The sequence below is a fragment of the Notolabrus celidotus genome, chromosome 22 (genome assembly GCF_009762535.1).
Source record: "Notolabrus celidotus isolate fNotCel1 chromosome 22, fNotCel1.pri, whole genome shotgun sequence".
Classification (NCBI taxonomy): Eukaryota; Metazoa; Chordata; class Actinopteri; order Labriformes; family Labridae; genus Notolabrus; species Notolabrus celidotus.
In genome coordinates, this window is record NC_048293.1 from 3,470,064 (window position 1) to 3,494,046 (window position 23,983).

The following is a 23,983-nucleotide window of genomic DNA, read 5'->3' on the forward strand; positions in this document are numbered from 1 at the left end:
TGGCGAGTCAACTGACAATTTGAAATGTGACACCAAACAGTGTATTTCTGTTACAGGTCACAAGGCAAAACGCCTGAAACCACAGGCTGTGAATAACCCCAGCTGCAAAGTAAATGCATTGAAGTTACAAAAGTGCAGTATTTCCCTCAGAATATAGATAAGTATGAAGTAGCATTTAATTACAAAAAGTGAAATAGGCCTACATTAAGTAAATGCAGTACTTTGCACCACAGAGTTGGCAAGCAGACACAGGAGTCAGTTGAAGATTTCATTGTGGTTTATTTGCACTCAAATCATGTGATAAAAAGCTGCGAGACAAATAAGAGATAAAAAGAATTCAATGTGTTCAGCACCAGTGTACGTTTGGGAGGGAGGAGGGACACAAAATTCACCCAAGTTGCTAAACATAAAAAGGTAAAACCTGTCTAAGAAATCAAACACGATGTAGGCCTTTATCGTCGCAGGATAATATTCTGAACAGTCTAAACATGGTCAAAATCTTGTGTGCACTCCTGCTCGTAATGTAGAGTTGACTAAAACCAACAGAAATCACTGAAACAAGTATTCACAAGACAAATTCTGTAACTAAAAACAAACATTAAAAGACAACAGTAGTATCAGTGCTTTGCTGCAAATGCTAAAGAGGATCACCCACCTTCTCTGTAAGCTTCACAGTGATGTGTTACATCAGAGGAACATTTTAACTTTACGTTAAAGCAGAAAAAATGTCCTCACTTGAAGTAACACCAGCGATCAACATGTTGTGATCTGTACCGGCAGTATGAGACGGTGTGTTTGTGGGTATCTTGTGTTCTCAAGTGAGAAAAAAAGGCAGTTTGGGTGAGACTTTTTGCTGTCTGTGAAAAATTGATATGATCACAAAAGAATGCTGCGTTACACGAGCAACATCAGTGCTAATAACAGTAGAACTAACTATGCTACCATGCACAGTACACACAGCAGAGGTTCATTCACATTTGGTGGGGGTGGAACAGAAGTCTATTCTGCTATAAGGCTGTAAACATGATCAGAAATGCTAATCTGATGATTAAGAACTGGCCAACAAAGACTTCATTCTTACCAGGAACTAAATCTTACACAGTAGCATTAACGGAATATACACACAAATAATACAATATAAAAAAAATAAATAAACAGATAAAAAAGCATAGCTTGCATTCAGATATCTTTCAATTGGTCAATTGCAACTAAATCCTTTTTTTTACTGACAGCTTTTCTCAATTGCTTTGGCACATTTCTCAAGACATTTTTAAAGTTGTTAGCACTCCAGATAGGTTTCTCTCAACAGCTCATATGCAGCAAAACACTATCTGTATCTCACAAAAGGCTGTTGGTCATAAAAAAATCTTTAATTCATCTGTTAATGAGGTTTTTGTGTCAGTGGGTGGCACCAAAATGACACATTTCTTTAACCTCATTTTGTGTGATTTTGACTGTTAAAAAGCTTACGCATTACAGTGATGGGGAAAAAACACAAATTCACAAAAAACTGCCCAGACCATGAACTTGATTTGAGATTTTGACAATTTGATGGAAAGTTTTTAAAAGTGATTTACTCAAAGTAAGAATTTTGAATTTCAGAGGACACACTACAGCCTGGATTTTTTGCAGCGGCTAATTTCCTAGTTGTTTGAACGGAAATTGAAATGTCCACTAGCTGACCAGTCTAAAGGTTAGAAAAGACCCTGAAAACAATCGAAATTGAGCCCAAGTCATTAAACATGGGATCACAGAGTCTGCGGGTGAACGATGACAAATTGGTTTGCAGAGTGCGGTTAACAGTTAGCAGAGCTAGCACCACAAGCCTTCAGTCTTCAATGCATGTTAGCTTCCACATGTCTGTGCTTGTTATCACTCTGACGCTTACACACAACTTTATCTTCATTTCATAGATCAAAATGCTGCCAAACTGCACGGCACTACAAGATGCACTCTTTGCTTGTTTACATCAGGATGGTGATGACTAGCAAGATTATGTTTTATAATAATCAACTAAACGCGCACAACCCTGGTCTTAATCACAAAATGCATACACACAATGAATGATTATTTATGATGTCAACAACTGTCCTTCATTTTTCTACATATGTTAACAGATCATTAAAAGTGTTCTTTCAGCTGTGCTGAGTAAAAAAGTGTCATGAATAATTTCACATTGTTTTGAAGACTTTAACTGTCATTTGATAATTGAGCCAAAGCAAGTAAGAAAATCTGTCATGTCATGCTGACACCCTTGTAATAATTTATTACATTTCAATCCCCATGGCCTGCAGTAAAAAGACATTAGTGAATATTTGTGACATTAAATCATGTAAAAAGGCATCTAAATAGAACATGATACAAGTGCAAAATTGTAATTTACAGTGAGGTAACACAATCGCATCATAAAAACCATGACTCATCTTCATATTCCTAAAACTATCGTTAAGATATTTCCCCTTACGTAATCCATTGACGACTCGATTCAACTTGCTGCTTACATTTGGTTAACATTTGACTGAAGTTTTGTATCTATAACAGTCCAATATTGATCCATAGTCAAATAATATCATGGCAATGTGATACAGTTTGATGTACTACAGTCTTAATAGTAACTGTGCTGAGTTGAAAACAAATAAAAACATGACTTCATTACCTCACACACATTCTAAGCTTCCAGAAAGACAAACAAGTCAGCCGTGTGTTTCCCTCAGGAATCATTCCTCTGCTTCATGGAAGGGCCGTCTGATTGGTTACCAGATCCCGCTGGATCTTCCTCCAGGAGGAGCGAGGATCCTGGCGGAGGATCTCTTTGGAATGTTGTCATCGATCTGGGCACCTGGAGCGACAGAGGGAGAGATCATGTGCACGAGTTCAGACGTGAGGCACATGAAGTGATGTTTACAGTTTACAGCTTGGCCATAGTTTCTGTAAAGGGTTCTTTTAACTGTTGATCACTTTCAGAGGGATATAAGCCACGTTTAAAAACTTGGGGGGTTGTTTTTGGTCTGTTTGAAATGATTCTCAAACCATTCTTGGTTACAGGACGTAACATTTAGGGCTTTTCCAATTTACATCCTCAAGATAATATATCCTCTCCCTACACACTTCCTCACTGTTCACTCATTCCCGGGGAGGGTCTGCCACATTGCCGTCTAAGACCTTTGCATGGTGAGTGGGAGTGGGAGTGGGTTGTTAAAACCTCTAACAGTGAGTCTGCACTGATGCTGGATAACTGTAAATCTAAGTTACATGTTTTAACTCACACATACGGAAACTTATTTTAGCAAGAATACAATAATGCAAATTATCTATTATAAAGTGTTTTGAATTTATAAGTTATTTACAAAAAATATACAGATTATAAACATCAGATTGAAAATAATAAAGTGCCCACTTAAGAGTGTTTCTCATACTGTGAAGAGATTTTTGTAAGTGTGCTAAATGGTTATTTATGTAAACTGCTTATAATTTATGTGACAAAACCATGGTTACACAAAGTTCCTGCCTCCACAGGAGAGTGGGGAGACACTGTCCAAAAGTCTGTAACTGAATCTGATCCATCCACCCCGATGAAGTGAGCGTCATCATTCAGCTTTGAGTGTGACTTCAAGCAGAGTGCACACTGTTGCAGAGCGAAAATGGGGAGAAAGGGCCCTGTAGTTTAAATCTAGCCTTGAATCTTATTTGCATCTCATTCCCAACCTTGGCTCTTTTTCTTTTCTTTGCCATCACTGCCCCGACTCTCTGGAACTCTCTCCCTCCACACATCCGCAACTCTGACTCATTTCAATCATTTAAAAACCACCTCAAGACCTACCTGTTCCAAAAAGCATACAACACATGACCTCTCCCCCCGCCCCACCTCTGTCTCTGTTTTGTTTTATCTATATGTTTTATTTTTAGTTTTACCTTATGTAAAGCAACTTTGAGTACTTAGAAATGCGCTAAATAAATTCTATGAATTATTATTATTATTTTTTTTAAATATTTGATTTGTAACTTTTTTAATGTAACAACAAGACAAAACAAATACAATCAAACAAGGGCTCAGACGTGAAGTGAAATAAAATAAAATTGATAATATGAAAAATAAAATGAATAAAATAAACAGATAAATAAATCAATAGAAAACACGTGAAGAAAATTTTAGTTGGAAAAATTTTAAATGACAAAATAAACGAAGAGAAGTAATAAAATAAATACATATATATACATGCAAACACACATATGCACACACATGCATACGTATGCATACACATACATACACATATAAATAATGTAGAGAAAAAGCAGAGAAAAAAATAAAAAAATAAAAATAAAAAGATCATACAAAGCTGCTAATTAAATTGTGAAACCTGGAGTGCTATGTGTCAAGTCTGCATATATAAAGAAATACTCCACTTCCATCCCTCTGCTCTTTTTCTAATTACATTTTTACATGATATTTTAAAACCTACTGTAAAATGTGTTCAGTGAAAGTGTGTAAATATGTGTAAATATGGAGAATAGAGCAGAATAGTACATAATATAAGCAGTTTATACCTTGGTTTAAAAAGCATTTTTTGGGAAGTGCTTTGATTTTTTAATCCGTCTTATGAAAAGCTTTAAATACTGTTTAAACCTGTGTAATCCTCCTAAATTTTTCATACCAAAGCAGCAACGCTTCAGCTTCAACTGTAAATATGGCGCCCTCACAAGGCCAATTAGAGTATCTTTCAAAGGCTGAGAAGGGAGTGACGTAATGCAGCCTCTCTCTCTCTCTCTCTCTCTCTCTCTCTCTCTCTCTCTCTCTCTCTCACTCTAGACAAAACAAGAACAGTTTTCAGGTACCATGGGATCAAAATATGAAAGGATCTTTTTTTCTGATATCTGAATTGATGCGTTGATTCTTACCAGACAGGCTGAAGCTGGACTCATGGAGGTCCCTCTGGGCTCCGTGCCTGGTGCAGGGGCGGGTCGGAGTGTCAAGATCTTGAGCCCCCAAGTCCCTCTTTCCTGAGTTGGCCAGCGCTACAACTTCTCCTGTGTAGGGCTCCCGTTCCACAGCTTTCACAGCCTGGCACTGAGAGGCAAAGCACATACGCAGATATATTACACATACAGTGAGTGCATACAATCAGGTTTATAAACAGAGCTAAGAAAAGCATACTTCTACACCAACTTTATAAAATGACTTTAGAGTGCACAGAAAATGAAGCATTGGCAGGACATCATGTGTTGCAAATTTGTAGCTAAATAAGAAGCCAAAAAAAGTAATCCATTGCTCTCAGAGGCATATACCTCTATTTCATATCAGACATTTGGTTGCCAGATTTGCATGAGAACTGTTGCTAAGCCTGTCTGCGTTCTATTAAGTGTGCATATTGAGTAAGTTTAGATCACACATTTCCATCTGATACCTTTTCTCTCTGAACCATCTTCTTATAAAGGTAATCAGGAAATGTTCTCAGGGGGCAAAACTTCCCAGAGCCCTCAGCACATGTAAACATGCCGTTTTCATAAACCAGACGACCGCGGCTGATGGTAACAATGGGCACACCATGACAGCGGAGACCTTCATACAGGTTTATATCTCCTCCTTGGACCTGGTTATCCACAGAGATGGTCCTGAAGACAGAGGAGAGAAACATATGAACCAGTTATATCCAACAAAAAGCTCATCAGCCTCAGAGACTTGAGATAAAAGCTGCAGCGAGACGAGGCGGTCGATGAATGGACGGATTGTGTTTCATACTTGGATCCCTCGGGGTCCCAGACCACCACATCAGCATCTGCTCCGGGGATGATCCTGCCTTTCCTCGGGTAGAGGTTGTAGATCTTGGCTGCGTTTGAGCTTGTGACTGCCACGAAGCGATTCTCATCCATTTTGCCTCCAATCTGTGAAACAGAACAATTAAAAAGGTTGTAATCTTAATTTCTGGATGCATCGACAGCAGCAGATTATTTACACATTTAATATACATTTCATTGTTTCTCTCTATGCTGATGATAACATGCTGCATATTCAAAAGTTTCTGTGGAATAAGTAAAAGACTAAACACTTGAACCTATTTGAGGAATTTCTCTGGCAGCCACGTAGGAACAAAGAACTACACATACCACTCCTCTCTCCCAGATGACGCTCATGCGATCCTGAATGCCGGGAAGCCCATGGGGGATCTTTGTGAAATCATCCTTGCCCATGGCCCTCTGTTTGACGGTGAATGGACGGTGGTCAGAGGCCAAAACGTTCAGAGTGTCACTGCAGCCGAACAGAGCAACAAGAAAATCATATGTATGAACCAGAAATGCTAAAAAGTCTGTGACATTTAATGAAAGGTTTCATTGTTTGTTCCTCACTTTCCCAGCAGGCTCATGAGGAAATTGGGAGTATTTGGATCCAGGCGGAGAGGAGGCACAGTGACATGAGCAGCCGCGTAGGCCCAGTCCTGGTGGTAATACTGCATGCCATTCAGCACCGAGTGAGCTGTGGTTGTCTCACCGTGAACCACTTTACCTGTGTTGAGACAGGACAGTAAGGACACACACTGGATCAAATGATAGCGAAAAGAGTGTTGTCTGAAAAGAGATTACACAAACAAAAGATTAAAAGATTAAGCGAGGAAAGCATGGCTCCACCATTTGGTGGTGGTGTTGGTGGGGGGTTCTTTAAAACCAGCATTTCGTTAACACATGTCTCTGAAACACATGACTTAGATCCTGGTTCTTAAAGCTCAAACAGCATTATTAATGGGTAGGTGCCAGGAGAAATGATTATCAGGTAGCTGCAGCCTTTTTAAAAACAAAACTTCCACTGCAAAGATTGTTGAAAAAAAGATAGTTAAAGAGATATATGTGTATATATATATATAGAGAGAGAAAACCTACTTACACATGTACAGAGCAAGATAAACCAAAAGATAGAGGTACCACTTTGTCCACTGGGAGGAGCATAATTCAGCACAAAATGAAATTTCCCCATGGGACCTTTAAATACTAATCAATTGTCTTGACATTTAGGATCCATTTTTCTCTGAGAAAGGTTAAATGTTTGATTATCTGTGCAGCATATAAGCGCGGTCTAACTGTGCTTCTCCACATTCCCAAAAGTGAGTGTACTCATATTGTGTTAATCGGGGTTACAGGATGTTTCCAATTTTTTCAGGGACTTTGATGAAGCAACTGTTTATTGGATTGTAGTCACATCTCAAAAGGTATTTCCTGTCTTTTATCATTAGTAGTTAAATCCAAGCCAACAGTTCCTGAATTAATGAATCACATTTATTTCATTTGCATTATTCATGTTTAAGTTATTCCCAATGCTAATTTGTAATTTGTAACAGAAAATAGGCTTTACCCTGCATCTTGGAAGTAGCCACGACATCTCCTGCAGCCATACTGGACACGTTGACCAAATAGATCGGGCAGTTGGCCTGACAGGGAACACACACACACAAAAACACAGGTTCAGGTTACTTTACTTGCACCCCATCACATGAAACATCACAATAACAGAATAAAAAACTAAGCAATACAGGCAAACTAACGTCATACTCTACTAAACTCATTTTTATTTATATATAGGGCTAAAACAAGACAGGGGATAGCATTTTGAAATACTTAAAAACAAAATAATTACAATAAAATGTAATATAATAAAAACAGATCAATAAAACTTGTACAATAAAAGAAACAAAATAACATCAGATAAATATCATTAAAAAAATAACAGTAAGTAAGATAGAATAAAAGAAAAATGATGCTAAAACAATGCCAACAATGCAGTCCAGGGCTAAAAACAAATTACTCCAAGTTAAAAGCCAGATTAAAAAGGTCAGACTTAAGTTTACTTTTAAAAACCTTTATTTACAGTTCTAAAGAGAGCTCTCACTCACCCTGTTGGCAATGGTGATTGCCCTGTGGGTGGCCTCTGCTTCCAGCTGTAAGGACACAACAAGACTGTGAGATAATAACATAGAAACTAGACCAACATTGTGAGAGAATTAGTATTAATACTCCTGACAAGAGTGTAAAATAGATATTAGTCGAGGGGGTCTAGGATAAGCCAGAGTATCATACCTCTTCAGGCCGGCTAATTTCAATCCCCTCTGGTCCACTGATGCCCAGGTCCAACGCCTCCTTAGCACCCTGGGAAGAGAAGAAAGAATAGCATGAATGAAGTGGGCTCAAATCACTGCAAGGTCTAGGTCTGTCACTATGCTGCCCCCATATGCAACAAATTGTGATGCACTGTGTGTTCTGACCCCTTTCTGTCAGAACCAGTGTTGAGTTGTTTTTTTAAGTAGAGCTCCAGTTGCTCGTCTGTTTGATCCCTCCTCAGGAACATCATTATGTCTTTGCTGCCCATGACCCTGCTGCTGGTTTACTGCTTTTGCTTCCTTGGACCACTGACCACTGCAGACTGGGAACTCTCCACTGAAGCATTTTTGCAGATGCTCTGACTCAGTCGCCTAACCATCACTTTTTGGCTCATGTCAAAGTCACTAACATCCTTACACTTCACCATTTTTCAGCTTCAAGGAAAAAATGTTGACTTACTGTCAATCATATCCCACCCACTGACAGTTGCTACTAAAGAGATGATCCCTTTTATTCACTTTAGCTGTCTGTGGTTATACTGTTACCACTGAGACAGATATATGAATGTGAAAGCTGTGAAATGTTCCCCCCTCACCTCTGCCACCAGTTCCCCATTCTCAGCGTGGACCCGTGCTATGCCTCCGATGTCCTTGCAGTGCTGCAGCACCTGATAGAGCTCGCTGTCCCTTAGCATGAACATGTCCTTATAGGCCATGAACATCTGGAAGGAACTCACTCCTTTGTCTCTCACCAGCTTCTCCATCTCAGCTCGCACCTGCAGGAAGGAAAGTGTGAATAATATAAGTTGAATCTCTCTAACTAGATTTCCTTGGACAGAGAATAATGTAGGTCTGAATGAAGGAACAAAGTGAGTGGTGTGCTTTTATTTTAGGAACAAGTCGCCCCTTGGTGGTTTACTTCAATTATTTTTGTGGATGTGTAGATTTCTATTCCTCCTTTAGTAGGTACATTTTTAAACAGTTAAAAATGGATCTTTTCCAGCCTCAGTTACCCAGAATGCAACACAGCTCTATACATTTTTTTTATATATGCATAACTTTTTGTCCTGGCATTTCAAAAATCCTCTCCAGAAAAGTTCTCCATGCCTTCACCCTCATATACAAGGAGCATCTGTTCTCTGGAATCTATCCTAAAGCATTCTGGGAATTGGAGTCAGTTCAAACAAGAGTGAGAAACAGAGTCCTCAACAGAACTGGCTGCACAAAGTGAACAGTTTAAGACTAAAGCTATTTTTCCCTGAATGATTGAAAGAGGAAACTAATAACATGTAGATGAAATCTCAGCGTTGGCGTACCTTGGGTCCCCACCAAGTGACTCCCACGTGCAGTGCGTAGTCGCAGCAGGCTTTGGAGTCGGCTGAGCTGCGGCACTTCTCGTAGGCTTCCAGCAGAGACTCGTTCTTCTCTGGCAGAACGTGCCCCATCACCATTGTTGTACCGCCGGCGAGAGCAGCCTAAAAAAGAGCACACAAGGGCTGTTATGTTACTTTAAATGAGGGAAAAAGTTCTATAAGTAAACTCTTTACTAAGTGTTTTTTAAATTTTACTAAGAACTTCTTCTCCTATTGAAATCTGAAAGTATGTAAATGTTATTAATCTGACTTTCCTTTGACTTTATGAATGCCTTTACAGAAAAAGTGGACTGTGAGGGACATAAACACGTGATTAAATTAACTGAAATGAACAATAAACCCACACTGATTTATTAAAGCTATAAATACTGAATGGACTGTAATCTACTGATCAACACAGCTCCTGCTGTAAGCATAAAAGCGAGAGCTTCATTTGCCATTACTGCTATCTTTATGGTTATTTGCAGACGACTGCTGAGGGACACATAAATCCTTCAGTGGTAATAGCAGAGGAGTGACTGCCCCCTCACAGTGTAATCAACAAGGGTTTACAGCAATAAGAGTTTATTTTCTGTATCAGCACTTCTGATCCTCTGAAGATGTTTAAACACACACTATATTTATTGTTAATAATCCTGAAACTGGAGGACAGAGCGCATTCTGTGTATAAGTGCATGCTTCACCAAGCATCTGTCAGCTGACCCTAGAGAGTGGAGGAGTGTGACGGTGGGAGGGGGGAACGAGGGGGGCGTGGGTCTGAGAACCATTGTCTCTGTGCACAATGGAGAGAATGAAAAGGCTTTGCAGCAGTCTTTGCAGCAGCCCCCCTGGTAGCCATAGCAACAGATACTGATCTGCATTTGTCTGTGGATGGATTCTTGAGCAGCGTAGGGAGAGAGAGTGAGAGAGGGAAGGAGGGAGGGGCGAGGATAGCGAATAGAGGAGAATAGTGTCTGTCACCAGCGTCTACCAGCTTAGGTCTGTCCCTCCTGTTCTCTTAAAACAACCGAAGCCATGCGCTCATCATCTTTCAGCCTCCATCATCTTTGAGCGTGACAGAGTGATGCGTCATCATGCTGCCCTGAGGTAGAGCGGGGTATCCCTGTCTTATCAGCAGCCATGATGACTCCGGTCTACTCTGCTTGGCAGTCTCGCCAGCAGCAAAATGCAAAATCATCACTGCTCTAGAAAATTTATAGATGCAGCCCTCGCTGTTTCCAGAAAACCTTTTGCATTTACTTAGAAGTCAGATTCCTCCTTCTATATGTTGAACTTACATCAGAAATGTCCAACTGTACGCTGTGAGGAGAAAATCTCATGAGTCTGGAATAACGAATATGATAAATTTAAAGATATGGCAACCTTTTATTGCAGACATAAACTGGCTCCATTAGAAATGTATTCTGATTTCACTTGTTTTCTATTCAGTAAAAGTTAAGTCTCAGAACTGATCATTGTTTATAGTTTTTGTTTATGTTTGAAGGTAACAATAATTCAATTATTAAACATAAACTGGCTCAGTGTTTGTTTCAGTAATTAAAAAATGTCATCATGACATTCATGTTAGTTCATTTGTTTCTTTATTTATTTGTACATGTATTCATATGCACATATATTAAAGTAGTGTATGTGTACGTGTCTCTATGTGTATGTTTTTATTTAATTTTCACTTCCTGCTTTCTTTCCTTCTTGTTTGTTATATGTGTTGTATTTGTAAATATTTAAAAAACTGTGTTTGTGAAACACAGTTTGAAACCTTATGGAAAAAACAAACACTTAAATTCGCCAAGTAGGGCTGCAACTAACAATGTCATGAGGTATGAATGAAAAGGTTGTTTTCTTGTTATCAGTGAAATAAAAAGGCAACACTTAAAATCATGTCTGCTCTTCAATTTCTACACTAGCTTGCAGCTTGTTATGATATCTCAATGTTTCATCGTCAGTGTGGCGATGACCCATCCTGCTTTGTCTCATATGGTGCTTTGTGCTGGACTGAATGTGTGGTTTGTAAAGATTGTTGTTTCTGTTGTGCATGTAATGTTTGCTTATTGTTTGTGTTGTCAATGTCCTTATTCGGGGGATGTTCTTTGCAGAGTTATTCTTTGTTAATCTATAGTTTGTCTTGAGTTTTGATCATAACTGAGGAGACTGGTGCACGTCATCATCACTAATATATATGGTCAGCTGAAGCCTGAAAATATGCCCCTTACAGTATGAGATACTACTGTAGATACATTTTATTTGTATAGCCTGTGTGTCGCTTATTTCTAAAGATTACTGAAGATGCCCAAATGGCAGCACTGTGACATCCTTCTCCTGAGTTAGACTTCAAGAATCTGACACAAAGTGAAGTCTTGAAATGTTGTACTTTGTAGAAACTCACAGATATTAAGTTCACTATTATTGGATTGAAAGAAAGTCAGAAAATGTGCAAACTCAAGGTGCAGGAACAAAATAGTTTTATGTGACTTTTGCCAAATGAAAGAATAAACGGACTGTAAATAAGGGTGTTAACAATTTCAATTTCCTTAAGGATGAATTGATCCCTGGGCCGTAGGAAAATGAAGGATACTCTTTTTAATAATAGCCACACTCTCCAGCACCATAGCCTTCATAGTGTTCCTACTGTAACTATACAGAGTATGAATAACTTTCAACGTTATGTATGCGTTTTGTTACTGAACTCTCGGGCTTCATTTCTAATATTATTCATGACGATGCCTTCAGTGTTTGCATTATGTTCACATTTCATTATTTCACTGAACAGCAAAGTGTCAGAAAACATTAAAGATTCGATACAGAGTGTTAAGACGGCTGCCTGATGTAATCAAAACCAAACCAAAGCAGCGTCACTGACACCTTGGTTAAAATTAGCATCAGTTTGAAGCTCTCATCCATCCCAGACGAAAAAAAAAATATCTGTGATCATACAACATCAGAGTGAGGCGGATATCTAAGAGAGTCAAGTTAAATTTAGCACAGAAATTGCACTTTCTAGTTTGGGTTTCTGGACCTTAATCTGCATGGCTCTTATTTTCTGCTTCAGCTGAAAAACATGCTGCTGCTTTTTTCAACTACTAGGACAGAACCAGCTGCCCTACTTCCAGACTGCACCCTTCTCGTGTTCTGTTTCCAGCAGGATGTTACCTTGGTGCCGCTGTAGAAGTCGTCTACAGTGGTGGCGTTCATGAAGCTCTCCTCCAGGTGCACGCTGGTGTCGATGCCTCCAGGGAGGACCAGCTTTCCCGAGGCGTCGATCACTTTGGCTCCACCTGGAATCATCAGCTCCTTCCCCACCTGCTGGATGATGCCGTTCTCGATGTAGACATCTGCTTCCTGGGTGCAGTCATCATTCACCACCTTGCCGCCCTTGATCAGGATCCGCACCAATGCTGAGCTGGAAGACATGGCTATAGCTCTGGAGGGAAGAGAGAAGAAACAGATTTAACCTCTTTTCTGTCAAGTTTTGTGAGCATCTGCTGAAGCACAAAAAATCACCACAAAACAGCTATCTCTACACCAAACTTCACATAACTTCTACAATACCTCATCTTGAGATAAAGTAGTAATCTAGCAGAGATGAGAATCCGGGCTGCTGTGCTGCTCTGTGTTCAGTCTGTCAGGCTGTGACTGACATCAGCTAAGCTGAGTGAGGAGGCTGTGTCAGTCACCGCCTGTGACCTGACGTCCCACTAGACATGTGGTGTGGCGTAAACAGAGAAAAGCTGAGTCCCGTTGTAGATCACAATGAGGCAGACTAATGTCAATGAGGCCATTATTTTGAAAAGACTAAAGCTGCACAAAGCGAATAACAATAGTGATCTCTCAATGTGAAACAATTAAGTGACTACAGAATATGAGGTTTCAACGTTTACAATCTGCTAGTGAAACCAATCTACTCTACTTAATAACAACAGTTTATGTGGCCTGAGTGATCAGATCTCAGTCCGTCCTAAATGTGTCCTAGGTGAGTGTACACCAACGCGGCAACCTGTGGTCTTTTAATATGATAATAATAATAATCTGCAGTTCCTCAAGTGTCCACCTGAGGCTGGCTCCAGAAGCACCAGAAGACACATACACACCCATTCATAAAAGCCAATTTACAGCAAAAACCAACATGTTTACAGCCTGGTACTAAAAACGATTGTGGTGTGAATAACCTACTTCTCTATCCACACACACTGTACGGGGGGTTTAAGACATTAAAGGTTTGAGTTTTGCATTATTAGGGGTGTGGCTGACCTGACTGACAGGTGGTACACTGTAGCTGTTACAGTGAGGAGGCTGAAGGCCCGCCTCAACTCTGCCACTTTGCCTCTCATTAGGGTGACCAAAAGTTAAGTTGGGTCAGAATTTCCAATATGGCGACTGCCATCGATAGGTTTGAAAACAGCACTTCAAAAACCTTTGGGTGATGTCACAGAGACTATATGTCCATGTATTATACAGTCTGTACACCTCGTGATCTGATCACTGAGGACAGGTGTTGATATCAGGTATAAACAGGGTGGTAGACAAGGATCAGGAATAAAAGTAATGGGTTGCAAAACCATTACTCGAGTAGGTTATACCTGAGCTGTTGTGAAAAAAAAAACCTTCTTCAGCAGAAAGTTTGTTTTTGCTGATGTCCTTAATGCTGTGTTATGATCTGTTGAATACTAGAGACTTACTACAGTCTTAGCAAAATGGAAATTTTGTCTGATACCTATACTAATATCAGAGCAGCAAAACCCCTGATATATACAGTTGTGCTCATAAGTTTACATACCCTGGCAGAATTAGTGTTTTTTTTGGCCATTTTTCAGAGAATATGAATGATAAGAGAAAAACATTTTTTTCACTCATGGTTAGTGGTTGGGTGAAGCAGAATTTTTATCAAACAGCTGTGTTTACTCTTTTTATATCAGAATGACAACAGAAACTACCCAAGAAACCATCAATTCTGCCAGGGTATGTTAACTTATGAGCACAACTGTATGTTGATTTTAATTGTTTTTGCATTATTTGCTTCAAAATGAGTCCACATACTATCATATATTGGAAAATTCTGCACCAATACCAGTATATTGATGATAGGCCCATGTTGACCTGATAAAATTAATAAACTGACATACCTGCCAGGCTGTAGCTTTTACACCTTTAGCATCCAAATATGTTCTAATGACAAAATCTGAGGAATTCAAATTACTGTTGGTGCTGAACTTTTCACAACTCATAAACATGCATGCACACAAAATGTGAGGGGTGTGTAGAAGTGAAACAAAATTTAAACTCAGGTTTGTAGAACTGTCAAATAAATATTTATGAAAATATGTGAAGACCCTCTTTTATCAAAGCTATGGGACGACTTGAGGGGATGTCTTACAGTCTCATGACCGAAGTTCTACTTTTCTGGCCATAGTCCGACTCTTAACTGAAGATGTTACTCTGATCTACTTTACTGCACTGAGTAATACTCTTCATACATACCACAGATGAAAAATGCAAAAAATTATCTTCAGACAAGTCCATAGTTAACTCATCCTCTAGTCATTAATAAATTAGAAGAAATAGCTCAGATCCTCCTCCCCCCTTTCCCTAAATCTACTGTATACACCACTGTATTAATGATGTGATGTTCTGAGAGAGAGTGTGTGGTGTGTGTGCCAATCCTGCGTGCCTCCGTGCGCGTGTGCGTGCAGACAGCGTACGTATGAGGGTGCGGCAACTTTACTGCATGGCATGGACTCCCTCACACATCCAGGTCTGGTGGATGATAATGAGTAGGATGGATCCCTTTAATATTTATGCATTAATGCTAACAGTCTTGAAGTTACACGGAAACACTCATGAAATAGTGCCTTTACTTCACAAAGCCTGCAGGCAGCTGTGGCTATAATAAAGTTATCATTACAAGGCCGATGGCTCTGAGAGCTCTGTGGAAGTTGATGCAGGTTAGATCTAAATAAACAGGTGAGCTTATGCTACCTGTTTTAGGACTCAAACCCATACAATTGATAACATATCTTATGTATGTACAGTTAGAGATAATGTTCTAAATTCTAAAACTATAGGCCAGGATAAAGCTATCAGTCAAACATATTTTATGTTTCTGTATTTGATTTCTATAAAATCTGTTTAATGATCAATACACATGCAATGATATAACAGAATTATTCCATGAAACAGACCGAGGACCTATGTAATAATCTAATTTTGCAGCGAAAGTGTGATCGCAGTGAAATGACACTTTTACTTGTGCGACTTGACACAAAGAAACCGGTCTCCATCCGGCGTGATCGGCTGCACAGCTTTCATCAGCGACCTAGAAACCGCCTTCTTAACTCTCAGCCCCTCCTCACCCACCTACACATGAAAAAGAAGCCTGCTGTCTAACGGTGCAGACTGTCCCTATAATAATAATAATACACCTGCTCTCCGGCCAGGTGAAGTGGTATAGTCTACTTGTAGGCTACTTCAGGGTGTGTACAGATCCTGGGAAGGTGGCAGGACCAGCAGGCAGGGCAGACACCCAGACGTGCAGCCAGGGGGCATAATAGAAACAAAGTGTCTTGGCTCCAGAAGAGCATTTCCCCGCAGACAGGACAGGCAATAACTAGTCAGAGTAAATCAGAAGACATGGATTTCATACCTCCTCTATGGGCTTGCTGCTGCTGCTGCTGCTCTACGCGGATCTCTGGTTACTTCCTGACTGAATGAATGCAACACAATCCGTGTGGACGGCACTTCACAAGGAGATAGCTACACACACTCATGCACACCAGATGGATGCCTTCCTGGCCGGTCCGGGACCAGCAGACCGCAGCATCATTACCGTCAAAAGAGCTGGCAGAAAACAAGTCCGGCTTCCGGTGAGGGTTACCAAAATAAAGTTCATCTTCAAAGGAGTAGCTTCAATGTTTTCAATAATGTTGTATAATGTTAACAGGCTCTATATGAAACACTAAACAAGGTCAATATGACTAACTGTGAATTTATTTGAAGGTAAGAGGATAACGTCTTAAAAACTGATTTCACATTTCCAATTTTCTAAACAGCCTTTGTCTCAAAGATCAGTGATTCTCAAATGGGGGTACGTGTACCCTAAGGGGTACGTGGGAGTATTGCCAGGAGTACGTGACGAATGTAAAAAAAAAGAGAAAACAAAAAAAAAGCTGCATCACAACAATTAAAATAAAAATCTGATTTAAAAACTACTTAAACAAAAGCATTAATTTTAATTTCAATGCAACATCCAAATTGAGAATATTCATTCATAAAATATATTATTTGCAAAACCGTTTGGACCAGACAGCCGTCGTCTGTTCAGCGAGTAATCACGTACATTTGCATGCAAATAAAAGCTCGGCCAGGAGGATAACGATGGACAGGTGGTTGAAATGCTTCTTGTTTGACAGAAATAAATCGATGTGTACTGTACAAAGGTACTAGCTGCCTCAATCTTTAATTATTTCTGAAAAAAATGCACTAAAAAAGCATAGAATTTGTGTCATCTTTCATTTCAGGGTTATTATGACACTGTAAAACCACATGCATACATTTATTCGTGTTATTTCCCCATATCCTGAACATTTTTCTCAGCCATAGAAGGGGGTACTTGACTGAAATTGATTTTGAAACGGTGTACACAAGCCAAGGAAGTTTGAGAACCCCTTTGATAGATAACCTATATTTTAGATACTGTTGAGATAGATTAAAAAAAAGGAAATAAGCCTAATAATTGCTGTTAAAAAAGTTATAACATTGAAAAACATTAAGAGGGAGGAGTTAGAGCGCTGCGTTGAAAAACAGGTAAGCCTAATTTCCTAGCTAAAAAATAATAACGATTAAAAAAAGTTGAAATGTCACCGAAACTAGCTTGTACCAGCTTTTTTATTTTTTTTATTTTATACAGTCTATGGCTTGTACATGATAATATTTTCAGCTAGAGTTGTAGTTCATTACCGTATGACGTCACATTAACGTGAGTAATGACGTTGGAGTTTGCTTCCTCTGTGATTTCATTGGTTGGTTTTATATCCTGATGTCACATTGCGGTTTGTTTGTCCGGTTAAGCTAGTTTTTTGGAAAACTTGTAGCCGAACCTTTCTTCAAAAATGACTTCATGAACCAAATAAAAAGGGAGTCAATGAGGAAGAGAAAGAAGTAAAAATGACTTTCTGAGAGAATTACATTCAAGTAAGTTACCTCATTAGTTCAAATTAAGCTACTGTCATGAGCTAACATAAGCTAGCACCTACACACCTGTAGCTAGTTAGCATCTACTCAATGCTGTTTACAAAGTAACACTGAATGAACTTATATTAGGTTGTCAACTCTTGGCAGAGCTACAGTGTTTTTTGGCTCGCAGTTCAAGTTTTTGGAGAAACACTAAACAGAAGTAAACTTAAACTATTAAATTCCTTCTTGATTATTTAACGATTATTATTGGGTTTTTTATACACAGATACCTAAAGATGTCATCCAGAAATTGCAAAAAATAAATAGTAAATGTTTTCCTGACTTTTTTAAATTATTAAATTATTACCTGGATACATCATTATATAATTGTCTTCAATTTACTAGTTATCCCTTAATCCCAGTATTGCGTTATAATTACAATAGAGGGTAATGGGTAATGCATGGTAAATGCATTGTTTCTACATTGCCCACATATCTGGAACAAACTCCCTGAAAGCTGTAGGTCCTCTCCAACTCTCACCTCTTTTAAATCAAATATTAAAACTTTTTTATTTGCCACTGCCTTCATATCTTAGCTTATTTTAACTCACTTTAAATTAAAATTTTAATGCAATTTTTAATATATTTCTAATTTTCCTTTTCTTTTCTGTTTTATTATATTTGTCATTTGAATTATGTTATTTTATGCCTGTCTGAATGTTTCTAATGCTTTTAATGTTTTAATGTAAAGCACATTGGATTGCCCTAGTGTATGAAATGTGCTATACAAATAAAGTTGCCTTGCCTTGCCAGTGATTCAAACCCAATGAAACCAAATAAATACTTGGCAGACTTTGGTATTGAAACACATTTACAAATAACAGTGTGACTTAACTGTAAATAAAATTAAGTCTGGCTGAAGAATGAGAGTTTGACATTTGTATAATAGTGTCATGTTAAACCTCGGACAAGCTGTGGACACATTCTCATGCTTTTATTTTCTAGTCAAATCGTCTCTCTTCCTGTTCGTCTCCGTCTTTTTGATGCTGACTCGATGCAGCTCACAGCATCCAGGCCGTGCGACGGTGTGACGCTCCAATCAGCAGCACTCACTGAAGGCTTGGCCGCATAAACAACCAATTACTGTGGACGTGGGGCGTGTCCACTCGGGAGGCTGTACCACTATCAGATGGAGAGGGTGAGTAAAATACAGAAGCATAGTGAGGATTATAAACTGTATTTTAGTGTAAGCACTGTCATCATTGGACCCAAAGTCTCTTTTAACATTAGTGGGATTCTTTCTCTGAAATACGCATGGAACCTTTTTTGTAAGATCATGGCTTTTTTTTTTTTTTAACAATTATGCCAAGAATGATACATAAAACACAAATGATTTGAGAATATGGGATGAAGTAAAATGTGAAGTGCAAGCCCATTATCGCTGTCTGATTGATGGCTTAGTAAAAGCTCTAGAATGAAAGCATGTTCAAATCTTCTCACAGACAAGCTTCAGGGCTACACCCTTATTTGAAACACTGAAGGTGGTGGGTACCCTGGTGTCAAGACAGTAAACCACAAACCCCCTGCTGGAGGGCAGGGTGGCATGGCAACAGGAGCTGAATATTAAAAACCTCTTCTCATCTATCACCCCCCTGACAATTAAAAACTGATACATCGCCATGTGAAGGTTTTTAATGGTTAAATTTCCCTGTGTCTGAATGTTAGCAGTACAAGGGGACCACGTTTTTCAAGGCTTTTTCATCATCTAGCATTGTCTAGTGGCTTAACATCCCATCATTTTTACTTTAATGGAGCATTACTGCAGGATTTATCATAAGTGTTCTCATAGCCTGATCTTTATTCTCATGAATAAGACAGTAATCATGAGAAAATGACTCAAAATGACTTTAACAGGGTTGCCGGTGGGGCTGAGTGGTTAAGTTGCTCCATGTACAGAGGCTTTAGTCCTCAAGCTGATGGCCTGAGCGCCATTCTGACCTGCGGCCCCCTTTCCTGCATGTCACACCCTACTCTGTCTCCCAGTTTCCTGCTCTATACACAGACATTTCCTCTCAGAATAAGGGCATTAATACACCAGAGCCAACTTTAATACACTATATAGCATTATTGAATTTGTTTTAATATTAAAATAATTATGTAATACACCATAATTAAAAAAAATAATCATATACTTATTTATATTTATAGAAACCCATGTCTATATTGATTCATACTGTTGATTACTTTATTATATAAAATTGAAAGGTCAAAATTAAATAAATGTGCATAAATATAATGACCCAAAACATTTTTTAAGTGATTAAAACTGTAAAAGGAGGAGCTTTTTTATTGTAGAAAGTGTGACTTGTTACTTTAAAAAATGCAAGCATTACTTATAAATTGAGAAGGGATGTTCCAGGTGTCTAACTTCCTGCTCTTTTAAATTCTGACTAGTTTAAAGATAAGAAAACACTAAAACAAATACTCTTAATTGAGCCCAATTTATCCAACATGTGTAACATAGGATCACAAAATCTGCAGGTAGGCTATGTTTAATAGGTTTGTAGAGTTTGGCTAACATTAACACATTGGCCCCAACAGCCATTAGTCCTCCATGCAGGTTAATGTTCAGATGCTGGGCTGGTTGTGCATTGACACAGCCCACATACAACTTTATCCTCATGTTATAGAGCAAAATATTGCCAAACCTTGCCACACTACAGGATGCTTTTTCATCTCTGCTTGTTTGCATCTATGAAGCAGAGCATTAATTAATTATAACCATTCAGCTGTAGCCATTAACTGGAGCTACAGCCTAGACCATTTGAAGATTGTTGTGCTACAACTTAGACACAACATATGTCTGGCATTTCAAGGCTACAATAACAAGAATATAAATAATTAGTTTAACCGATGAGTAATTCTGGTGCCGACTAGTGAGGGTTATGATTTTTATTTAGTTGACTGAATGCTCTCATCTCTATAGTAAACAATATTCAGGTGTATCCCACACCTTCAAAATAATGACATTTTAACTATGATTGAAGCACATTATAATGCATATTTAATATTTCAGTAAAGCTGTTAAGATTAAAAAGCACCTTTTGGTTGGTCTAAACATGAGTTCAAGACATTCAGTGAATAGTATTACATATGAATAAAGAAAAGAACAAGTTTTTTTTGCACAAAAACAATACATTTATTCAAGTGTTCTCCAGCACAAGTACATACGGAGCCTTTATCTTCTCTCTGGACACTAAACATAAGTATGAGGGCGGGGGAGTTGGGGGGGGGGGGGCAAAGTGGAAAATGACTGCTACATTTGCTGTACGGACTGGTCTTGAGGAAAAGCGTATAGGCCAGAAACAGTTATGACAGAAAGAAAGTCACACAGAGCGCCAACAGTTTCACCAAATATAGAATCATTGACCTGCATTCAACAGTAAAAATCAAATGTTGTTTCTGATAAAAAAAAAAATTCAAATTCATCAATTGAAAACAACATTTTGAAAAACAGACATGGAGAATAGTACGGCATGGAATGTAGGATTAAGAAGCAATGCGCATTAAGCATACATTATGCTACAGTAAAAGTTATTACCGTTTTTTTTTCTCACACGATTTTCCCACAGATATGCACCAACTACAGCAATCTCTAGTCTAAAACAATATAGGAAACCTTTCATTAATTGTTATTCTTATTTTTTCAAGTACAAAGTTAAAATGCCTTTGTTAATATATTTATATGAGTGAAATAATAGTTCTTTTCCATTACTACGAGGAGGAACTTAAACTTAAACAGTCAATGTCGAGACTTGTTTATTTCTCTTCCAATCAAATATATTTTTCTTGACTCGATAAAATGTTTAGCACCATTGGAAACACCTACAATCCCTCTTTTTTAAAGTCTTAGAAAAGGAAGCCAAAAAACAAAAAAACAAAACACCACCTTGTAGGGCTGTGCAGTGAAGTTGAGACTGTTCATCTTAAAGCTGTCCATAGGCCACTATTAAGATCACATGACACGAAATCTGGATTCACTTGACACAAAAAAATCAGTACGATAAAGTCGACTTGGAGTCTCCCTACATCTAATGCTCAAAGCAAGTTTTGAATCAAATTTGTCACTTGATTTTTTTTTTCATTTTTAACCTAAAATGTGTCCTAATTTGATGATATATATTAGCAAAGAATTATATTTGTACATCTCATACGTAATAAAAAAAAAAAAAAGATGAAAACAGCAACCAGAAAACTCTATGTACAGAATGTACAAACATGGGGGACGTTAAGTATTATAAGGGGGAGGGGGCATCTGGTTAAAATATCACAAAGCACCAGAGCTCATATTGAGCTCAGTGTGCGTGGACAAAAGGATGGCAATAAGGTCACTTAAGAAAGTAATTACAATAAGAAATTAAATTTCAAATTTTCATCTTAAATATGATAAAGATAAGCGATAACATCTGTTTTTATTACCCTCTTTAGTCTTTGAGTGCTGACGTCTTTGTCATACACTGAGTCAGTTTTACGTTTTGACAAACCGCAGCCTAAATCCTCCATATTTAGCGTAGAGGTTACAATCAAGAGAATTTAGTTTGTGAATGTAATCCACATTTGGATCAGCACTTAAATTTGTCAACATGACGATTACTATTTTCAGGGAAATGTCCTTCACAAGGGACAAAATATTATACAGAGCACATGACATAGTTCCCTAACTCTGCCTCACATTTTACAATCTTTATAGAAGTAGACATTCTTTGAACCCGGGTAGCAACAGACTGAACTGCTGCTTTAAAACGGAGAACAGTATGGATGATGGAGAAGGGGAAGGGGGTTTAGGGGGTTTAAATGTCAATCCATCTACTGTACATTGAAATAACATGGGTTTCACATCTCAAATCCATTCTTTCACTTCTATTGGCACAGCCCTACTGTATACAAAAGTATTACACGAGGGTAGATCATTTCACATCATAAAAACGAAACGAGAAAACAATTCACAAAAACCAATATCTTTTTTAAAAAATATCAAGAAAAAAGAAAGTATACATATAAAAAAGTGCTTTATAATGTTGATAAAACAGCACCAAATTGCTATAAAAGGTAGAAGAACTTTGTGAAGCCGCACCATATTGTTGAAGATTTGCACCTGACAGTTTTTACAGTTTTGCAGAGGTGGAAGCCAAGGAGCAGAGTTACCCGGCCTGGTCAACCTCCCTCCCTCCCTCCCTCCCTCCCTCCACCGCCATGCTTGCTATAACAGTTGTACAGTAATGTCATTGGTCAGGATGAAACTAGGAAAAAAAAATAGTTTCACAGACATTGATCTAAAGTTTTTTTCTAATAAATGACAGAAAACATCATATCCCATGTGGCTTGCTTCACTTCTTGTTTGTGCGGATTCAGGCATTGGGCCTGTACGAACAAGGCTGAGTGATTAAACGAGCACCAGTAGAAAGAGTAGAAAAGCTGTCAAATGCAGAGAGGATAATATTTTGCAGTCAGTTCCTACAGAAATAAACCAAACAGCAAGAAACTGATTTTTGTAAGTGTAAAAACATCTAACACAAGATATTCCAGCAACAGGTTAAAGAGTTCAGTATTGTCTAAAGTTGAAGTGCCACATGGACGATGATGTTTCAAATCATCTCAAAGCACCATGGTGTTGTAACCATATTACAGTAGTACCATTATTACCTTCAGTTGAGTATAGAAACTGTAAACAAAGAGGTATATGTGATCTGGTGTTTTGGATTCTTAGAGACACAGCTCTCCTGACACTGAAGAAACATCACCTTTCATCGTCACACCTGTGAGGCTCAGTAGCTGGGAGCTCACACAGCAGAAACATTTCACAGAATCCCAAACCACTTCCTATCCCCTCGGGTCTTTTCCAATACAAGTTTCAGCACCACTCTGCCTCAGTGTCTTGAGAAGAAAGCATAGTCTCAAGTATAGCTTGCACAAACAAATCAACAATACTTGATAACACTGCTAAAAGGTAAAATGACATATCAAAATTAAATAGAATAAGAATTACAATTCAAATACAAGAAATAATGTGAAATCTACGTCAACGTTTCGCTTTCAAATTATACAAAGAGTATAATTTGAGGATCAAGGCTCTTATTTCTAGTCACAACATACAGTTGTAGTTCCTAAAGGTTCCAAGTGAGTCTACCCCCCGCTGCTCTGTCACTCAATCACAGGCAAAGTAATCTTTGAGTGGTGCAAACAGGTGGCGGATAACCGGAACGCTCCATGATCGGCCCAGGAGCCTCTGCCTCGCCAGTCGGCTCATGTTGGACACGTCCGTATAGTGGACTGGGAAGCCAAAGACCCTGACAGGCAAAAGAAGCC

General features: G+C 38.6%; 2 protein-coding genes and 2 long non-coding RNA genes across 21 annotated transcripts in view; 2 read left to right on the forward strand and 2 right to left on the reverse strand.

Moving 5' to 3' along the window:
• The window catches only part of LOC117805867, a 15,667-nt gene extending 9,638 nt beyond the window's left edge, over window positions 1-6,029 (forward strand). Inside the window, exons 2-3 of the long non-coding RNA XR_004629551.1 lie at window positions 4,900-5,105; window positions 5,433-6,029. This is a non-coding gene — a long non-coding RNA (uncharacterized LOC117805867). The remainder of the gene's footprint in view (window positions 1-4,899; window positions 5,106-5,432) is intronic.
• Window positions 263-17,751, reverse strand: dpysl5a (dihydropyrimidinase like 5a). Of its 2 annotated transcripts, none has more exons than XM_034674455.1 (13): window positions 17,402-17,751; window positions 12,602-12,872; window positions 9,398-9,556; window positions 8,678-8,857; window positions 8,062-8,130; window positions 7,878-7,922; window positions 7,340-7,415; window positions 6,343-6,499; window positions 6,103-6,244; window positions 5,738-5,880; window positions 5,403-5,610; window positions 4,897-5,065; window positions 263-2,839 (listed from the first exon to the last, which is right to left on the reverse strand). In XM_034674455.1, the coding sequence occupies exons 2-13, from the start codon at window positions 12,860-12,862 to the stop codon at window positions 2,754-2,756; spliced, it is 1,695 nt and encodes a 564-aa protein (XP_034530346.1). In that variant the 5' UTR covers window positions 12,863-12,872; window positions 17,402-17,751; the 3' UTR covers window positions 263-2,753. The 2 variants fall into 2 exon arrangements, with proteins under 2 accessions (XP_034530346.1, XP_034530344.1); XM_034674453.1 differs by having other exon boundaries at window positions 17,645-17,718.
• The window catches only part of LOC117805865, a 128,392-nt gene continuing 121,864 nt past the window's right edge, over window positions 17,456-23,983 (forward strand). For 12 of the 13 annotated variants that reach the window (XR_004629541.1, XR_004629542.1, XR_004629547.1 and 9 more), the window contains exons 1-2: window positions 17,456-17,635; window positions 18,623-18,815. This is a non-coding gene — a long non-coding RNA (uncharacterized LOC117805865). The remainder of the gene's footprint in view (window positions 17,636-18,622; window positions 18,816-23,983) is intronic. The other variant, XR_004629549.1, reaches the window with a different exon arrangement.
• Window positions 20,798-23,983, reverse strand: part of dnmt3ab (DNA (cytosine-5-)-methyltransferase 3 alpha b) — a 55,956-nt gene continuing 52,770 nt past the window's right edge. For 4 of the 5 annotated variants that reach the window (XM_034674439.1, XM_034674438.1, XM_034674437.1 and 1 more), the window contains one exon: window positions 20,798-23,964. In XM_034674439.1, coding sequence (XP_034530330.1) covers window positions 23,823-23,964 — 142 coding nt within the window. In that variant the 3' untranslated portion in view covers window positions 20,798-23,822. The remainder of the gene's footprint in view (window positions 23,965-23,983) is intronic. The other variant, XM_034674440.1, reaches the window with a different exon arrangement.